Source organism: Protopterus annectens, chromosome 3.part1, assembly GCF_019279795.1.
Source record: "Protopterus annectens isolate FY-2018-M chromosome 3.part1, PAN1.0, whole genome shotgun sequence".
NCBI classification, from domain to species: Eukaryota; Metazoa; Chordata; order Ceratodontiformes; family Protopteridae; genus Protopterus; species Protopterus annectens.
This window is the reverse complement of record NC_056732.1, coordinates 248,636,984-248,658,044: the sequence shown is the minus strand read 5'-3', so window position 1 is coordinate 248,658,044 and position 21,061 is coordinate 248,636,984. Positions and strand designations below refer to the sequence as shown.

The window sequence follows — 21,061 nt, the reverse complement described above, 5'->3', positions numbered from 1 at the left end:
TAGACGGCTCCTGATTCAGTGGAACCCACCCCGAGGAGGCCGTCAAAGTTTATTACTGCCCCTAAAGATAAAGATTTTTTATCTAAAGGTGTCCCCGTCGATGCCATGGTGGTGGCCACGGCCACTAAGAAGGAGTTAGCCGATCCTTCGGTACCTGTCCATCCTCCTAATAAGGAATCTAGGACCATTGACAGGTACAGTAAGCAGATGTTCTCATCAGCGACCTTTTCAATGCGGTCGCTGAACTACTTATGTCACTTCACTCGTCTCCAGAGAGATTTACTCAAGGATATGAGTGAAGCGATAAAGGATCCAACAGCTGAGGGCCTCCAAGACAGAATGAACTCCCAGTTGGCAACCCTGAACTCCATCGTTAACTCTTCCATGCGGCTTATCTCATATGCTGCGGATGGGGCGAGTAGAGCCGCAGGCACAGGCGTTGCCTTACGACATCACGCCTGGATGCGGCTGTGCAACTTTGCAGACCCTTTCAAGGCGTCCTCCACCAATTCCCCCTTTGATGGATCATCCTTGTTTGGTCCTCAGGTGAAGGATACATTGACTAGGTGCGAGGTGGAAGGTAAGACTCTCTCTGCCATGGGAGTCTGTTTTTCTACCCCTTCTAGGCCTTATCCCAAAGGTCAGAGGGGAGGAAAAATGTGGTTCGGCAAACAAACCCAGGGAGTCTCATCTGACGCACAAGGTTGATTCCCCTCTAGAGGCAGAGGGGGGAATAACAATAGACGCCGCCCTAGAGGCAGAGGAGGTCCGCAAAACTAGGGTAGCAGAGAAACTTTCTCTGATAAACCCTTTCAGCATCCCTGAGGAGCTGCCCGGCTGTCCACCTTCGCAGGCAGTCGGGGGAAGATTATCCCTGTACCCAAAAGCCTGGCTTTCCCTTACACAAGACAAGTGGGTTCAGTCGATCATATCTGAGGGTTACAAAATTCTCCTTATTCACATTCCATCCCAACCCAAAGGATCCCTTCCAGATGTTCCACCCAGTCTAAGGGAACAAGCAGCACTAGAAATTTCAAAGCTGCTATCAAAAAGAGCTATCCAATCAGTCCCGGCAGACCAACAAGGATCCGGAATCTACTCCAAATTCTTTTGGTACCAAAAAAAACAGGGGACTGGAGACCCATACTGGATCTCAGCAACTTAAACAAGTATGTCAGAAAAACAAAATTCCGGATGGTCACGCTACAGTCCATTCTACCCTTCTTGGGTCAGGACAATTGAATGTGCTCGATAAATCTTCAGGATGCGTACTACCATATCAAGATGAGCAAATGCTCCAGGAGATTTCTCCGCTTCAGGCTGGGAGCCAGTCACTACCAGTTCAGAGCCCTGCCCTTTGGTCTCACTACAGTCCCCCGAGTGTTTACCAAATGCATGGCAGTGGTCGCGGCTCACTTGAGACGTCAAGGATTCCAGGTGTTTCCATATTTAGATGACTGGCTCCTTACTGCCACCACCAGACATCAACTTCTTCTATCCAGAGACTTCACTATCCAAACTTGCCAAGCTCTAGGCATTTCAATAAATTTCGAAAAATCTGCCTTGTCGCCTTGTCAATCTATTACCTTTATAGGCGCATTAAACACACTCAATCTTTCAGCCAGACTTACAGAGCAAAGAGTGTCAGACATCCAAGCAAGTTTTCCTTCTCTTGCAATGCAACAAAGTCAAAGCCAGACTAGTTTTGAAGGTATTAGGACTCATGGCAGCAGCTATCCCCCTTCTCCCCTTAGCTCGCTTCCACATGAGGATCCTCCAATGGATGCTGTTTACACAATGGTCCTTCCAACAGCTCCCGATGTCCCACACCATATTGATAACTCAGTCATGCAAGAATCAACTGTCTTGGTGGATCACATCACCTCAGGTTCTCCAAGGAAGACCCTTCACTCATCCCCCCCAGTCACCACGTTGACAACAGATGCCTCCCTGATCGGGTGGGGGGGGGCATTATCAGGGCAGGACAGTCCAGGGCACGTGGCAACCTTTCGAGTGCCACTTGCACATAAATGTCTTAGAGATGAGAGCAGTGCTTTTAGCATTGCAAGCCCTTCACGACTCTTTTCCCACAGGGACAATTGCAATTCAGACGGACAACATGTCCGTAGTGTGGTACATCAACAAACAAGGCAGAACCAGATCATACCCCTTATGTCGAGAGGCACTCAGACTTTGGCAATGGGTGATCTCTTCTCAGTGTTTTCTGGTAGCAACGCATTCCGGAAGTCCAACGTGATTGCAGACAAGTTGAGCAGGGCAATTCTCATGCCCCACGAGTGGTCTCTGAAGAAATCAGTACTGGAAGAAGTATTCCAAAGATGGGGCCAGCCTTGCTGTGATCTTTTTGCTACTCCCCAAAACAGCAAGTGTCACGACTTCTTCACTCTCTTCCCGTTACCAGGCCATCCCACCAGAGACGCTGTAGTCCACGATTGGCCCCGGGGACTTCTGTATGCTTTTCCCCCTTTTCCACTGATAACTCAACTAATTCAGAAAGCCATCGCCTTGAGATTGACAATGATCCTCATTGCCCCTTACTGACCTTGACAGATATGGTTTCCGTTTCTTCATCGTTACCTTTTGGAGCAGCCTTGGCATCTGGACCCAGTGCCAGATCTGTTGACCCACCAATCGGGCCAGCTGCACCAATCTCTTCATTCTCTCAACCTCACAGCATGGTTTCTCCGATTCCGACCTTAGCCAGGCTTCCCTTAATATCTCGCTCGGTCCGAGATATCTTGATAGCCTCTCATAAATCTTCTACCTGGAAGATTTATAATAGCAAATGGAAACGCTTCTCCTTTTGGGCAACATCAAAAAATATAGATCCCTTCACTGCACCTATCCAGTCTATTCTAGACTTTCTAGCAGAACTCTTTCATTTAGGCTCTTCTTCATCTACCATTAGAGTTCAACTGGCTGCTATATCTAATTATCATGTAGGTGTCTCAGAGTCTAGCATCATGGTTCACAAGCTCTGCAAAGCCTTTTTAAGGGGCGTTTTTCTTCTCAAACCTCCAATCAAAGATCCCCCGCCTCAATGGGACTTGAACTTGGTTCTGGCATCCTTAATCCTTCCCCCTTTCGAACCAGCGGCTTCATGTTCTCTGAAGTTGCTTTCATGAAAGACACTTTTTCTGGTAGCCATAACTTCAGCGAGAAGGGTAGCTGAACTCCATGCTCTGTGCAGTCATCCTCCTTACTTAGTGTTTCACAAAGATAGGGTATCCCTCCGTACTAATCCATCCTTTTTACCTAAGGTTTCCTCTCAAACAAACCTAAACCAAATGATTGATCTCCCCGTCTTTTTCCCTAACTATTCCAACAGGTCGGAAAAAAAGCTACATTTTCTGGATGTTCACCGCCAATTTAGATATTATTTAGACAGGACTAAACAATTCAGGAAATCTGATCAGCTTTTTCTATTTCATCTCGGAAGGGAAATTGGGCCTTCTAGTTACTAAAGTATCCCTTTCAAGATGGCTCACCTCTACAATTACCTTCATCTATGAGATCAGACATCAAAAACTACCTTCAAGACCTAGAGCTCATTCAACTAGGGCATTAGCTACATCCGTAGCTTTTCAGGATAGGCTGCCAATAGATTCCATTTGTGCAGCAGCCACCTGGGCTTCTCCTCATACCTTCATTTCACATTATAAATTGGACATGGTCTCCAGAAACCGTGCCAACTTTGGTTCCACTGTTCTCAAGAGTCTGTTCCGATAGGCCACCCGGGATAAGGTGCTAGGGACGCGGTCCCATCCAGCAAGAATGAAGGCGAGATAGACAACTTAACATTAAGAAGTTATGTACCTACCATAACGTTCCATGTTAGTTGTCTTCTTCTCACCTTCTTTCTTGCGTCCCAACCTCCTTCCCCCAAGCCCGGACAGACCGATAGGAATTCATTTTGTGATCTTCCTCTGGAAGTTGTCATTCCCACACGTTCTACCACCTCTATTTCTCCTTTTGTTAGGTCTGGGATACCTTACACTCAGGTTTATATAGAAGTGGGTTACCCTTCTCCATACTATGGAGACTAGAATTTCTTGGTCTAGCTATCAAACGAGATCTGGGTAGTTACCGCCTAGCATTGTGGGATATAGGGGAGCCTCGAGCTGGTGGAATTAGCTCTCGAGCTTTAGTATTGGCCGAGTCGGAGCCGAGGATCGGCTCCGAACCCATCCAGCAAGAAAGAAGGCGAGAAGAAGACAACTAACATGGAACATTATGGTAGGTACATAACTTCTTATTTTGCAGTGGAATGTATTTTCTAAATGAAATAAACTCTGAAACTCAAATGTCAGTCATTGCTTAGTAACTCCAATCCTCAATGATTGGCCAGAAAAGCACAGATTTTATGAGGACCAGACCAAAAAAAGCTTGAGGCATAAGTCTGGACATTCTTCAAAATTCTGCACAATTGAGATGTATGCCTGGAGATCTGGGGTGTCCTTTAAGACTTTTTGGTAGAAGAGATCACTTCTTCCAGACATATTTCTGCTTTGAATAAAATTAGGAAGCATGAATCTCCTGAAAGATGGGGGCACAGATGCTGTGAGTACCCTTGAAGAAGCTGACATTGACAAGACTGCTTATCAATGAGTCCATACTGTTAACTTTTGCTTCATTGAGGGGATCATCAACAGAGTGGATCTGAACAAGGTGTCTCGTTCCTGTTTTGAATTGTTTTTCACACACTCTGCTCAGATGCTCAGACAGATGCATGGCTTGCAGCAATGTCTTAACCTCAAGAAGACACTATGTATACACCTCAAGGTTGTTGTTGTTTGTCTTTCGGCTTTTTCCCAGTAAGGGGTCGCCGCAGCGGAACTCTGGTCCACTAATGATTGGCAGTAGATTTTTACGAAACGCCGAGGTGCCAGCTTGATGCCCAACCTTCAACGAAGGCACGCCATTTACTCACGCATGTCTTTTGAACACTACCCAACTGCAGGGAGAACATGCAGACTCCACAAAAAAGGCACTCCCAAGCCAAGCCGAGAATCGAATGGGAGAACCTCTTGCTGTGAGGTAACAATGCTACCGTATGTATACACCTCAAGGTAAACTTTATGAATTCACCCCATAATGTAGTGTTTATTACTATTTCTCTGCTTAATTTTTTTTTTAATATGATGCTTTTCTTATTGATTTTTTTACATTTTGATTCTTAATATGTATGTAATGGTTTTGTTTAATGTTTTTTTTTTATTTTTGCTATGTGTATATGCATCAATGTGTGTGTGTGCATGGGTGTGGGGGGCTGTCATACCTCCACACTCCTATAGACTAATGAGAAAATTCAGGGAGACACTAGACACCAATGATACTCTGTATATTGCGACTTAAGGCACTTGAACAAATAAAACAATAATTTGAAGCGTGAAAAACATGAACTCTAGAAACCAGGTTATTGTGTGTATCTTGCCATAAAGGCATTTAAGAAGATTCAAACCATGTCCCTTTACCATACCTAGAGAGGATGTTAGGCTTTTGCACCACCACTGTACACCAGGGATATTATTCAAATATTGTCTAAGTGTATAAAAAAATAATACAGTACACTGGGAGAAAAAAATGTGAACCTTGCACCCTTGCACAGAAAGTAACTGCCTTTATCTAACACATTAATAGGCAATCTAGTGTAGTTATTTTCTTAACGTATTAAGAAGTATGACAGTCTATTGCCTGGCATGATTCAATGATGGCAATACACCATGAGTTACAAGGGACAGTGGTAGATGGCCTCACTATAAAGCTGGGAGGAGCACTAGATGATACCAAGGAGAATATTTAATGGGACTCACAAAGTTAATAGAACAAGAGCTCTACCTTCACTGTGGACCTTGCAAACCCCGTGAAGAATGCAACTCTAATGTCTGGCATTACTGATGAAGTGTGAAGCTCAGTGAGTTATGAGGGTATGTACAAAAATATAAGAAGACACAATGGGGGACAGGTAAGAGATGTATGTGTGTGTGTGTGGGGGGGGCATCTATATGTGTGTGGGAGAGTGAATGGGGGATACTTTTGCCAAAGTGATGGAGGAGTCACCAGTGTTAACTGACACAGGAAAGTGCTGGTTTGCACTCATGGAAGTTAAGGTGGCTTTAGAGAGCTGCAAATTAGCTAGTGATGAGTTTTTTCCTCATTGCAGTTGACATGTCTTTGAATTGCAAAGTCTTACATTGTGTAAACAGTACCTTTTTGCATCAGCTATTATTGACAACACTGGGGTTCTTTCAGAATCCAAGGGTATGTCTATTTAAAAAAAAAAAATATATGAATACTACACTGACTGAACTACAAAATAAACATTTGAAGTATGTAAAAAAATGCTGTATCTAATCAGATAGCTGTATATGATGTACTGCTATGTACTGTTAATAAAACAACTTTATTTATGTAGATGGTTTATATGTCTGTTTTTTTTTAGTTTGTTGACTAGGGTAGTGGGCTGATCCACAAAGAAACTATTTCAGCCACAATCCAGGAGTTATAGCAAAAAAAAATGAGAGATACAGTAACATAATGTACTATATGAAAACAATACAAGGTAATAGAATATTATAGATAAATGGAAGAAACATAGTAAAACATGCATTCAGTAGATTATAATTTTTATGGAAATAGTAAGCTAGAATGAAAGTATTTATCCTTTCATTTTAAAGTATATTCATTTAGCACAAAGAAGATAAATATATCCCCAAAACACTATAACCATAATACAACTTGCCCACCTACAGCACAAAAAGTAACACAAAGTAAGACTAACATGTCCAACTTAAAATCTTTACTCATTTCCTACTTGCCTAGGGAATTCTGTGGCTAGTGAAAACAGATAACAGTTCACAAGGTCTCTCTCTGTAGGAGTCAGATGCAACTCAACAGCACTGGGTGGATAAGTGCATGTGTGTGTGTGTGGGGGGGGCGAATGAAACATGTATTACAGAGGTACAGGACAAGTTTTTTTGCAAGTTCTTTGCAGCTCATCAGACCATCACAACTGCATTGGCAAGACATTGATATTGATAAGCCTTTACTGCAGACAGTAACAAAAATTCTAAAATATTCATTGAGACTATAATATTCTGGTTTATAAAGTGTTACTGAAAGATTACATATAACCTTACACTCACTGTTAAACATTTGTGAGCCACTGATGACATAACTAGATGTACTGACTGTTCAGGTGGGCAAAATAATGAGACATGCTGAGAAGAATGAGAATATAGTTTGGAAGGCCAAAAAGTCTCAACATTTGGACACTTCCCACAGTAAATTAAAAAAGACAGATAAACCATATCACTGATAGGGAAGTAGCTTTTTAAAAACAATACTTACTTATAATGAGACTCCCACAAGATTTTTGGAAAAAGTTACACATTTTTAAGAAATAGCCATCTTAACAAATATATATATATATATATATATATATATATATATATATATGTGTGTGTGTGTGTGTGTATATATATATATATATATATATATATTCATTAATGATTTTCAGAATTGTAAGAATGACAAGTGTTATTCATTTCAAAGTGATAACTGTGTGATGAATTTCATGCCACAGGGCTTCACTGAATTATTTCCTTCAAGGTGTGCAACAGAATATGAAAATTATTTTAAATCTAAATTGATAAATGAGTGTGATGTGCAAAGAAGGGAATGATGAGGAACTCTGATATCTCTGAAAATTAGATTTGGAAGAGAAAAAAACATTGAATAATAACTTAAGCCAGCATATTGCTCTTTCTTTTCAGTTTTATTAAAACCTGAAGTATGACTAAGCAAAGAGTATTGTGTGATTGTTAAGAAATGGTCTGTTTTATCATGATTCACCAGACTTTAAAGTGCAAAGTTCCTATTAGATATTTACAGAATTCCTGTTGATTCTTCCTCACTGTGCATGCTGAAGCAATTGTTACTACATAGATTATTTCTTAGAATCACTGAAAGTCTGGCGCAAGCTATGAGAAGAAACTTTTTGGGAGCTGTAGAAATACAGCTTCAGGTATAAAATTTCACTTAATTTGCCACTGTAAAACAGATCCTGGCATTTTTTTCTTGCATTAAAGAAGCATTTGGAGATTACATTTTTAAAGCAGATAGAAGGCAAACCATTTAATATATGGTTAACAAGAAAAGTTAACTCCTTAGTGTATGTTATCACTAGATTAACTTTTTATATTCAAAAATGTTATACACTGATACCTAAAATCTTAGTAATAATGAAGTTATAATTTAAAGTGCTGTCACTTACATTTAACTTGTCAGATGAATAATTTTATTCTGAATCCTCGTGTGTTAAAAATACAGCCACTGCAACTAAAAGTGATATTTTTGTTATGTAATAGCACATTTATCTTTCTTGTGTTCTTAAAGGATTATATTAATGCTTGCAAATTTCCAGCAAAGCGGCTTATAAAAAGTTATCTACTAGCTGTTGTTTATTGTGTGTTTGTAAACTACAAATTCTAAAATGTGTACAATCAAAAGTTTATAGATATTTACAAAGTCATTGAGTAGTCCACAAAAATGCTTTATGTATGTGTCAGCTAACTCCAAAATGGATAAACAATATGATGAACATGTTCAGAAACAAGAAGCACACAGTGCTACATGAAGTAGCATCATAAGCGGCAGTGCACAGGGAAGGGACAATTCTGATGCACAATTAACATGTCCGTACTGTGATACTGTGAATTAGTGTCAGTTGTGCCAGAGGGAGTAGGGCAGTATATGTGTAGCATATGCCAGTATAGCTAGCTGGAGTTTTGTAAAGAATTACATGTCATTTGAATATCAAACTGATTTGTACAGATGCTTGTGTTAAAATGTATTCGTAAAGTTAATTGTGTTAAAAATATTTCAACAGTGGGTCCTACTGGACAGAGAAGAAATATACATGTATGTCAAACTGTATTGTTGTAACTGATGAAATATATACATTTTAACAGAAGATACTGGAAGGGAAAGGGGTTAACCTCAGCCCAGCTAACCTTAAGAAAAATAGACTGAAATTAAATGACTTGATTTAAGCGATAAAGATTTTATCTCATCGGTCTGAATGCAGCCAGAGATGCAATGTCTGTGAAAAGCCTGGGGTAGGATCCTGCTGCATTGTCCTTACTGGTAAAGTAATTGCTGTCCTAGGGTACCAGAGAATGGCCTGTTAGTTTCTGCAGGAAATGTCTGCTGACTCAATTGCCTACCGTGTCCCAGTAATCATTAATAGAGCCATCAAGGAGTCTCATGTCCCCTCCCTGTGGAAAAAAATCCTTCATTCTTCCTCTTCACAAAGGTGGCACCTCCACAGAAATCTCAAACTGTAGGCCAATTGCTATTCTTTCACCACTATCAAAACTTCTAGAAAAAATGTATCCGTAAACAACTTCTTCAATAACTATTTGACAGCCTTCTCTGTCCCACCCAACATGGATTCAGACCAGCACTCAGCACTATCACTGCTCTACTATCCTTTACTGACACTGTCAGTAAAGCTTGTGACTCAGTAAACTTTGTCTATCCAAAGCCTTTGATACTGTCTCCTACCCCCAACAGTTGTCTCAACTATCTCTTTTGGGCTTAACCAAAACATCCTTACAATGCTTCACTAGCTATCTCTCTAACAGATATCAATCTGTCAAGTGGAACTCTAACTTCTCTCCTTACTTACCTGTCAGCACTGGGGTACCCCAAGGCTCTATACTAGGTCCACTTCCTTTCAACATTTTTATTAACCATCTTAATACTGCCACCAAACAAGCCAACCTAATTCAGTATGCTGATGAGTATATTACTATACTCTTCCAGGACTCTCTTTGTCATCTACAGAGTTTTTCTGCAAGAAGCATTCAATTCCATTGAGTCTTGGCTCACCAACAACCATTTACTACTTAAACCAAAAAACTACACTTCTACACTGAGCACAGAAAAAGTCATCAGGGATCTGGGGACCCAAGTTGACAGTAGCCTTTCGTTTGACACTCATGTTGCTAAAGTAGTTAGGAAAACCTTCTATATCGCCCACCTGATCATGAAGGGATTCACATCTAGATCAAGGGAGGTCATCGTCCCCCTGTACTCATCACTCATTAGACCTATGATTGAGTACAATGCCCGCTTGAATGTATCTGACCAGACACCTGCTGCAGCTTGAAAGGCCCCAAAAGTTCCTCACCAAAAGGATAAAGGGTCTCAAAAATATGTCTTATGCTGCCTGACTGAAAGAACTCCAGCTCTATTCAGTCTCATACCGCTTGCTCAGAGGTGACCTGTGCCTGACATATAAGGCCATGTCAAACCCAGATTTGATGAATATGCTTCACCTCAAAAATCTAGATCCCTCAGAACCACAAGGGCGGGACTTAACCTTGACATCCTTACAATGGTTCACTAGCTATCTCTCTAACAGATATCTATCTGTCAAGTGGAACTCTAACTTCTCTCTGTACTTAGCTGTTAGCACTGGGGTATCCCTGGCCTTGTTACTAGGTCCACTTCCTTCAACATTTTTATTAACCACCTTAATACTGCCATCAGACAAGCCAACCTAATTCAGTATGCTGATGAGTATATTACTATACTCTTCCAGGACTCTCTCTGTCATCTACAGAGTTTTTCTGCAAGAAGCATTCAATTCCATTGAGTCTTGGCTCACCAACAACCATTTACTACTTAAACCAAAAAAACTACACTTCTACAGTTTTACCAAAACACTTTTCTCCAGATGCCTCCAACGTTGCTATTACTTTTCTGAAAAAGTACTTTAATCAATGTGGTTTCACATACAGAACTGCTAGGTGTAACTATTGACAACAATCTTGTTTGACCTACATATCAGCAACATCATGAAAAAAAAATTCAAAAATTGGGCACTATGTATAAGGACTAAGACATTCATCTCCAACACCACAAGAGTAACCCTTGCCACCACCTATCTCTAAATCTCCCTTCTGTATGTTTCACCTATCCTAACCAATCTTCACTCTTCCCAAAAAGCAAAACTTAATCAATTAAAGTAGCTAAATTTGCCACAGGGCAGGCCTACTACTCTCACCATTGCTCTGATCTCAGGTCCCTAAATTGGCTCAAACTACCACACCTTCTCACCTTTAATCAACTAGCATTAACTCACAAAATACTGTACAACTCCTCATTTTCGCAAACTATATCCTCACTACTATAGTCCATCTTGTGATCTATGCTCCTGTCACAAGTATCTACTATCTATTTACAAACCTAATCGATCTAATGGGGATAGTCTGTACTCTCACTGTGTTGCCAAATCATGGAATAGCATTCTAGAAGCAATCAAAGGTATACCCCACTACTATTCCTTCAAGTCTAGGCTGAGAGAACATCTAACCGATAACTGGACCTGCCCATGCTCCATGCCTGCCATCTTAGTACTCTTTTCTGTTCCTTCTTCCCCACTCTTAATAGACTTCCTCTTGATATAACCTACTTTTGCTCCTACTTTACCTACTTTCTAGCCTCATCTCTCTTTAATTCCCTAACATTCTAATGTCCTTTCTTTATATTCTTACACTAACCTTTATGTATCTCAGAATTTGACTGAAATTTACTGTTTAGTTCTCCTGCAGAAAAAGTATATGGCTTTTATGACCTATTACTTATTCTGTTATATATATTTCATGTATCATCATGTAACATGCACATTAGGGGCTCTCTTCTATCTTGTATATAATGTATGGTCAACTTTATTCTTTGCCTTTACATTTTGCTTATTTTTCTTTTCTTTTATTTCACATATTGTGCTACTTTATTGTTGTCTTAATATTTGCAACCATTGTTCAAACTTTTTTAGTTCTCTTTAGTGTGTAGCTTGAAGCTTTTCTCCCTGGGCCTCCGCTAAAAATGGTCTCATACCCAGTCGGACTTTCACAGTAAACAAATGTCAACAAATACAAGAACAAACATGAAGCAATGTAACAGATAGCCTGTTGGGAAATAATGCCATTCCAGGACTGTAGAACTCCTCTGCTTGCCTCTCTGGGTTGAACATTTGTTTTAGCAGTCTTCAGCAGGTTTGCATGGCATCCAGGAAGCACATATGGTATGGATCAATTTGTGCACATAAAGCAGAACTGGCATGAAATGTTAACAGCTTTATGTGTAGGCAGCAGAAGTAATGAAAAGAAAATAGTGTTAAAAGATCAGTTAACAAAAATAGATAAGCAAAGCACATTATTTTTATCAGAATTTGCAGAGTCTGATACAACAAAACATTATGATCAATTCTTCTAATGTGTATCATGTGATAGAAAAGATAAGTGAATCACAAGTTTAACTTTGGAGAGTTTTAAAAATAATGTTTTAACACCAAGTAACTGGAATAACAAGTGACTGGGGCATGGATATAGATTTAAAGATCGACAGGAATTCTTTTAAAGAGATGTTTGCTCTATGAACAAATGGAATAAATGGAATAAACTGAATTAATGTAGATATATAACTGTATTGATTATTTTCTTTAATGTACCTAAAGTATGACATTTCGTAAAGTGTGTAGATTCTGGTATAGAATATCTATATCTATATATATATATATATATATATATATATATATATATATATATATATATATAGATATAGATATATATATATATATATAGATATAGATATATGGGTTCCATACACTAGATCGAATTTTCAATAATAGTGCATGGAATGCTCACTGCAGAGAAAGTGCACTTAATCGAAAGTGCACTTATGCGAAGTTCAGTGCAACGAATGGGTGTTGTACTGAACTTCCATGCAGTACTCACCGACCTTAGGGTTAGGGCATGGGTCATAGTAAGGGGATAGCCCATAGGACCATGACCCGTGCCCTAACCCTAAGGTCCGTGATGACTGCAGCGCAGTGAAGGACATAGCAATGTCCTTCACTATGGTGCAATAGTCATGAACCTTAGGGTTAGTGCATGGGTTAGGGTAAGGGGATAGCTTTACTAACTATCCCCTTACCCTAACCCATGCACTAACCCTAAGGTCCATGACTATCGCACCATAGTGGAGGACATAGCTTGTTTTTTATGTCCTCCATTGTGCTGTGGTGATTCTGGTGAAGTGCACCTATGCAAAAGTTCACTTTCGTTAAAGTGAACTTTTGCAGAAGTGAGGTTCCTATTACAAGTTTGAAGTAGTGAACATTCTTGTAATAGGAATATCTATCTATCTATATATATATATATATATATATATATATATATATATATATATATACATATATACACACACACACACACACACACACACATATATATATATATATATATATACACACACAAACACACACACACACACACACATAAATAAATATATATATATATATATATATATATATAAATGAAAAAACAAAACACCAGGACAATGAATATCATGAATATTGGAAAACAGACCACAGTTGCACCTTGTACTTTCTCATCAGTGCAAATCTGTAATCAAGCATTCATTGCATTTTAAATAACATCACCCAGGAACTTGTGATTAGGATTAATTAACATAGGAATTTCAAATCATGGTTGCCCTAACTCACACCACAAACCTGGAGTAAGTACCTGAGGGCTGGCCCACACAAATCTCCTTGTGCCGTGTAGCAGATCAAAGAAAAGTGAAGAGTAACAAATCCCTATCTCTAACTCTGTGACTTTTTCAGTGTCTGCATAAGGTGGGCCTCCTCAGTGAATTCACTTCCATGTAGTAAGAGTTTTGAGTTAGGAGGTGGGTCATTCTGCCAAATCATGCAAATGTCACTCCCATATTTGGTCTAGCCTATCCCCAATGCAGCCATGACCTCCACTGTCTGCTGCTGCCTGAGGAAGCTGATTCATGCTCCTAACTGATCCTCTCGACTCCATGCAGTGCAAAGACTCCAAGACATCCCTGTGCTACCAGATGTGCCCCTACACTCCTGTGGTTGTGTCTGGCAGTGAGGTTAAAGTGTCTTCCTCCTTCCAGAATGTGTGAGCCAACAAATGCTGTTGCCTGCTACCCCTGTGTTCAGCTCTTCCAGCTTCCCTTTTCACTTCTCTAACATGGTCTATCTTGGGTTTAGTCAGGACTTTACCCCCTCTGGTCCACAGTCAACCTAACTCTACATTACTATTGATAACTGTCTTACTTAATTCTCAAGAGGGATAGTGTGTATGTATGTATACATATATATATATATATATATATATATATATATATATATATATATATATATATATGTTGTGTCCTTTCTGTCCTCACAACATATTAAAAGTTAGAAAGCTAGGTAAGTTGTAAACTGTTTAAATGGAAAATTAGTTCATTTTTATATACTGTCTATTTTGTGTAGGTTGACGTTACACTCTGCACTGCCTTGTTCTAAATAAAGTTTATCTTTCATTCCAGTAGCTGAACTACTGTTTGGGAATATTAATAAATGTACATGGGGAAAAATAGGCTGCATATCTTAAAAAAATGCTAGATGCTATGTTGCCATGCTGCCAGAATGCATTCCTTTGCTGTTACTGTGGACTAAACCTAACTGACCAAAATACTTTTGTTGCTTTGTTTTTTGCTAAGTGAAGATTTTTCATTTCATACAGGACATATATACAGAGAGTGCCTGGAGAATGGGACTTGGGCATCTCGAGTCAATTACTCTCAGTGTGAGCCTATCTTGGAAGAAAAGGTTGGTGAGCTCCTTGTTTTTATTCTTCTGAGTTATGTCTTTTGAATACTACTGTTAAGAGAGGTAACATTTTTGCAAGGAATAATCTGTTGGTTGGATTCAGAGCCTAATAGGTTCATAGGTTCATAGGTTCATACTAGGCTATCTGCCCGAGGGCATTTACAAGCCTAGCCCATCGTTTTGTGGCTTATGCCACCCCTTTAGTATGGGGAACTATACCCATTATTTTGCTGTGCCTCTGTCGAGCAGTGACACTGAGGTAATCCCTGGGGTATATCTGCGATCTCCCATCCATTGGTCAAGATTTCTCTTGAACAAGGCCAGCGAGGTGCTCTGCCTCACATGTACCGGGATTTTGTTCCACAGCATAGGGAGTCTTTGGGTGATGAATCTATCCCTCCAGCACGTCCTATTAATAGCCGTGTCGAGGTTTAAGTCTCCCGCACTTGTGGCTCTGATGGATCTAGATTTTTTGAGGTGAAGCATATTCATCAAATCTGGGTTTGACATGGCCTTGTATGTTAGGCAAAGGTCACCTCTGAGCAAGCGGTAACTGAATAGAGCTGGAGTTCTTTCAGTCGGGCAGCATAGGACAGATTTTTGAGACCCTTTATCCTTTTGGTGAGGAACTTTTGTGGCCTCTCCAGCTGCTGCAGGTGTCAGGTCAGATACATCCCAAATGGGGTATTGTACTCAATCATTGGTCTGATGAGTGATGAGTAAAGGGAGACTATGACCTCCCTTGATCTAGATGAGAATCCCTTCATGATAAGGTGGGCAATGTAGAAAGTCTTCCTAACTACTTTAGCTACATGGGTGTCGAATGACAGACTACTATCAACCTGGGTCCCCAGGTCCCTGATAACTTCTTCTGTGCTCAGTGGATTGCCACCTATTTGGTAGCTAGGGGTAACCTTGTTTTTCCCAAAGGGTATGACTATGCATTTTTGGCATTTAACTTCAGGCTGTGGCTCTGGCACCAGTTATCCGTTTCTGTGAGACCCTTCTGAAGGATATCTGTGTCAGATGTGTTTTCTACTATGGCCAGTTTGCAGTCATCTGCAAACTTTGTCAGCCATAACCCTCCTGTGTTTGCTTGTACTGGAAAAGTAGATGCCAAACAAGAGTGGGCCCAGGACTGAGCCCTGTGGGACACCACTTGTGACAGGTTTTGAGTCTGACATGGCGCCAGCAACTCTGACCCTGTGGGTTCTGTCACTCAGCCAGTTTGCAACCCATCTTGTGATGTATGGGTTAACATTTAAGCTGATGAGTTTTTCAATGATACCCGAGTGGGGTATTGTATGAAGGCCTTAGCCAGATCGAGGTAGGCTGTATGGACTGCCTTTCCTCGTCAATGGCTTTGGTGACTGTTTCAAGAAGTCAACCAAGTTTAAAAGGCATGATCTGCCTTTGACAAAGCCAAACTGGGTTGGATCCAAAGTCTGCAAATTCCTATGTCTTTATTTATGAGGTCCATTATGATCCTCTCCATGGCTTTGCAGATAAGGCTTGTCAGGCTAATGGGCGGTAATTTCCAGGGTCGGTGGAGGCACCGCCTTTGTGAAGTGGGACCACAGTTGCAGTGCGCCACTCCCTGGGTACGTATCCAGAGGTAAGACTTTGATTAAACAGCTGTCCTAGCTGTGGGTTTAATTCCTCATTGAGTTTGTGGAGCACACAGCCGGGGACACCATCAGGTCCCATGGATGCTGTGTTTTTTTGCTTTGGAGAGAGCAGTTCTCACTTGGGCGCTGGAGATGTTTGGGGCTGCAATCGCTTTGGTATAGATATCTCTCCTTTGGGGAGGGGAGTTTGCACTGAACCTGTCAGCCAGTATGTTGGCAATGTCTGTAGGATCAGTAATCTTCACATCATTTTGAACTAGTTCTGAGCATATCTGGGAGTTTCCTCCTAGGTTTCTAACATAGCTAAAGAAGGCCTTATGATTGTCTTTTGAGTCTTTAGCTATTTTTCTCTCAAAATTTGCTTTGGATGATTTTATGAGAGCTCTTAGTTTTTTACTTATAGTGATCAAGGGTGTCTTACCTTTTAAAGATTTTGCTCTATCTTGTAGTAGCTTCCTCCTTTTATTGTAGAGTTTGTTTATGGCTGGGGTCCACCAGACTGGACGCTTGCCTTTGGTACTAAGAGTCTTTGTTTTGTTTGGGATTGCCTTATCCATGCAGTCCTGCAGGTGCTGGTAGAAGGCGTTTGTAAGTGATTCAGCGGCTTGAGTACTGTTTTCTGCCGGCTCGGGGCCTTAAAGGAGACCACACTAGTCTTTAGAAGTGTGAAGTCGGCTTTTGAGAAGTTCTTTACTGTGGTCTTTTTATTTCAGGTGGGGTGGAATGAGGACCTCCAGCGAGATTAGTTTGTGATCTGATCTCACCAGTGAGGGGTATACTTCCGGTGTTGAACATTGTGCTCCCATGTTCGTGATGATGAGATCAAGTATGTTATCTCCTCTTGTGGGATGGTGACTAGTTGTTCCATGGCATTTGAGTTTATGAATTCCAGGAACTTTGGGCTAGGGTGTTTGGGCTTGAGTAGTGTTCCCAGTCTATATTAGGGTAATTGAAGTCACCTAGTATGATGGTGTTTGGTGATACATTTATCCCCTCTAGTGTTTTCAGGAAGGCCATGTGAGGTTCCTGAGTTTGTGAGGGTGGCCTGTAACATGCTACAATTTGCAGAGCAGTCTTGCCTATGGTTAATTGCACCTGGATGGTCTCCGATGCATCGTGCGTTGCCACCAGTCTTGAGGTGTGGGTGTCCTTAATGAATATGGATACCCCCCCTCCTTTCTTGGTATTGTCCGGATTTTGGGGCCGAACGCATGATATGAGGTAAAACCTGATAGCGCTGGGGTGCTCTCAGGAGCCTTGAACCAGGTTTCTGTCACAGCTCAGACATCGATGTTCTCCATACTGAGAAGGGCCTCGAGTGCGTGCATTTTGAGATTGAGACTTCTGGCATTGAGCAGCATTACCCTTAGTTTTTTCCTTTTTGTGTTCTAGGGAGGTAGGTTTAGAATTTGAGCCTTGCCTAAAAAGGCACTATGGGGTGGCAAGAGCCTTTGCCAATATCCGGAATCCCAGGGTGACAGGTGCAAGCCGTCCCTGCGAAGCAGCGTGGCTTGTCCAGCATGTCATCCCAGGCAGACAGATACTGGATCCCTTTGAATGACACCAGTGTTTAAGCCAATTATTAAAGCTGATCATCTTATCTCTGTATTGTGGCATCACTCTTGGTGAAGGTAGGATACTGCTCAAGGTCAGGGTCATACCTGCCTGGGCTACATAGTCAGAGAGCTCCTCAATGTCTCTTTTCATGTAGTCCAAGGAGGTACGTCTCAGGTCATTTACACCAGCGTGGACAATGACTGAGTCATATTTGTACTTGCTGTTGAGAGACCTGAGTGCTTGCATTATGTGGCGGATTCTAGCGCCCGACAGGCAGCTTACTGTGACCTTCTCCTTACTCAGTCTGGTGAGCGGGACTTCAGTGTGTCTGACTATGGAGTCACCAATGACTAGTGTGTCTGGCATTGTGTTTGGCCTTAAGGGCTGTGACTGTTTGACACTCTGACTGTGAGGTCTATGTGTTGCAGGTGTTGTGTTCTGAGGTGGTGGTTGTTTGGGTGTCTGCTTTGGTGGCCTCTGCTGTTTTGGTAGATTTTTGATCGGAGCCTCTGAGTATGTCTTTGTGTGTTTATGTGTATGATTTGAGGTTGTAATGGTGCTATGTGAGACTGGGTCTATAGTGTGTGTGGTAACCTTCTCCTCCTGACTGGTCTTGCCAGTCCTGTGTTGAGAGAGCTCAGCCTCCAGTTTGGCCGTATAGTTGCATCTCTGCATGTATTTGTGTTTTGTGGGAGGAGGAGAGGGTTGTCTGTGTACATGAGGCAATTGTAACATTGCCTCAGTATTCCCAGGTTCACCAGCTGAGCAGGAGAGGACACTAGCAACTGATCCCTCGACATGCTAGAAGGATAGACAAAAACTTTAAAAAAAGATTCAGGGGGACGTGGGCGACCGAGAAGTGGGGGCTTACCTTTTGGGGTACTATCTATGACAAGAGTGCCGTATCAAGGTAATAAGTACTGTAGGAGCAAGTGCTAGGTTTAACAGATAGAGAATAGTCTACTTGGAGTCAAGTGGAGATGATCTTTTTAGTTATAGGATAAGCTGATTAGATCAGTAGTATAGTTCGAGGAAGGTAGTTTTAAGGGAAAATTTGAAGAGTGGACTTTAGGTAGCCGGAATAGTTTAAACCTGCCTAACCGGCGCTGCCCTAGTGTGCAACAGTGGCAGCTGTTAAATCAGGCTTAACGTGCGTTTACCGCGTTTTATACCAGGGGGCTGGAAAAGCTAGAAACTGGCCCAAAACGACCAATAAACTACTAGTTACTGGCTGAAACCTCACAAAACTGGACAAAAGGCAGCTCAATGCTTCCCACTCCCACTGGTAAGCAAGGTAACTTCCTCTCCCCCAAATAAGGCAAGGAAACAGTACACAGGAACTACAACCAAAGCCCAGGAATCAGCAACTCTGAAACTGGACTAAACTAGTAAAGCAGGAAAAACAAGAGACTTTTTTGTTGTGACATTACAAATGCAGACTGAGCTCATCTTCAGTTGCTACTAATGTACAGTGAAGTATTACATTAAAATTTGCAGCTAAGCTTTTAAAAATACACCCATAGCATGGAAAATCTATGACCGACTGCACATTCAGCTTTAAATGGCATAAATACTTATATGAGGGTTGAATGTTAGTTAGTTACGGACTTTTGAATAGGTAAGTGCACTAGTCCATTGTCCCTTTCCAGGCATCTCCCAGGCCTATGTGGTACATTTAAGTAATAAAGTTAAGTATATAATGAATTTAAGATGAATGTTACATAGGATATCCTGATATGAATTATATAACAGAAATATTACAGCATGTCATATGCTTTGTAAGTTAAATGTCTGTAGTACAAAACGTTCAAGTGTATAGGCCTGCTGCATAATGCATGAAGTACTTCTGAAACATCAACACATTTTGAGTTCTAGAAAGTTGTAAGTAAGAGGAAGATGCTTAGGGAATGTACCAGATGTCACATCACTAAAATAGAAGTGGTATGTAGAGAGAGGTCAGGGGAGAAGAAGGTGACCTGTAGTAATGTAGCTGATCAATGGCAGGTAGAGATGTTTGCTGTGAAGGAAAGGTTAGTTTGCTTTTATTTTTTGTATTACTGTATTGCCTTTCTATATTTTGAATACTGTAGTTTGTTTTCTTTACCTTGTGTTTTGCTTGCATTCTGTTTTAACAGCATAATAAAACTTCAAAAGAGACCACAGCTCTCTCTGTTCTAAGTCAGGCACTGTCTTTCTAGTTGCCCGCCTCTTATGTTAATCTGACCATATATCTCATTTCTCTCTACTTTACTTTCACTGGCTTATGTGAGTAATCACAAAATCATAATTTTTGAAATCCCACCCCTTCAGTTATTTAAATTTATTGGCCATCCTACAGTATTTCATAGTACCAAAATACAAAAGTGACCACCCCTTTCAATCCATCTTGCTGTTTTAAAAATAGTAACTCTCCACTAAACCTTAACTTTTTAAACAGGCAAAACTCAAGTTACCTACTTTCACATCTAACTTCTCTAGTGCACACTGCAGAGTGCATTCTTTTCAATCTTACCTTTAAGCACTTTCTCTTATACCTGCTGGAAAGCACTAGGAAGCCTTAAACTCATACAAACACTGAACTCTCCTTGTTAACAAGGAGAAATTAATAGTAGGCACTAAACAGCCTATAATTGCAAAGTACCTTGCTAAGGAAACAGCTCCTATACTTTACAAAGGAAAAAAAAAGCCCCAAACCAGGCATGTCCAAGGGTCAGCTTCCGATGATTTCTCCTGTCCACCTGGTGAATCTGGGCATACTGGGGCAATGCAGCAATTGCCTCATGTACACAGACAACCCTCTCCTCCTACCACCCAACACTACAACCTGTGAGAGATGCACTTACATAGCCAAAATGGAAGCAAAGCTCTCTCCACCCAAGATTGTGCTAAACAGTCAAGAGGAGAAGGTTAACACCCACACTACACCTCAAGCAACACATAGCCCTTCTAAACCCGCACCACCAACACCCACATATAGCAACACTAAATACACATATGCAGAGGCCCTTAACTGTAACCTGCCCAAGCAACAAAGACCTCTGAAGCTGAAACGCAAACAAACACCAATCACAACCAAAGTGTCACATAGTTCACAACACCAGTGTGCCACCCAGCAACAGCCCCTAAGGCAAGACAATGTACCTAACACTTTAGT

The 21,061-nt window shown here is 41.0% G+C and overlaps 1 protein-coding gene across 2 annotated transcripts in view; it reads left to right on the top strand.

Annotated features, from left to right (window-relative positions):
• LOC122798078 (corticotropin-releasing factor receptor 2) overlaps positions 1 to 21,061 on the top strand; it is a 1,424,487-nt gene that overhangs the window by 281,137 nt on the left and 1,122,289 nt on the right. For both annotated transcript variants that reach the window (XM_044066741.1, XM_044066740.1), the window contains exon 3: positions 14,637 to 14,722. In XM_044066741.1, the coding sequence (XP_043922676.1) occupies positions 14,637 to 14,722 (86 nt within the window). The remainder of the gene's footprint in view (positions 1 to 14,636; positions 14,723 to 21,061) is intronic.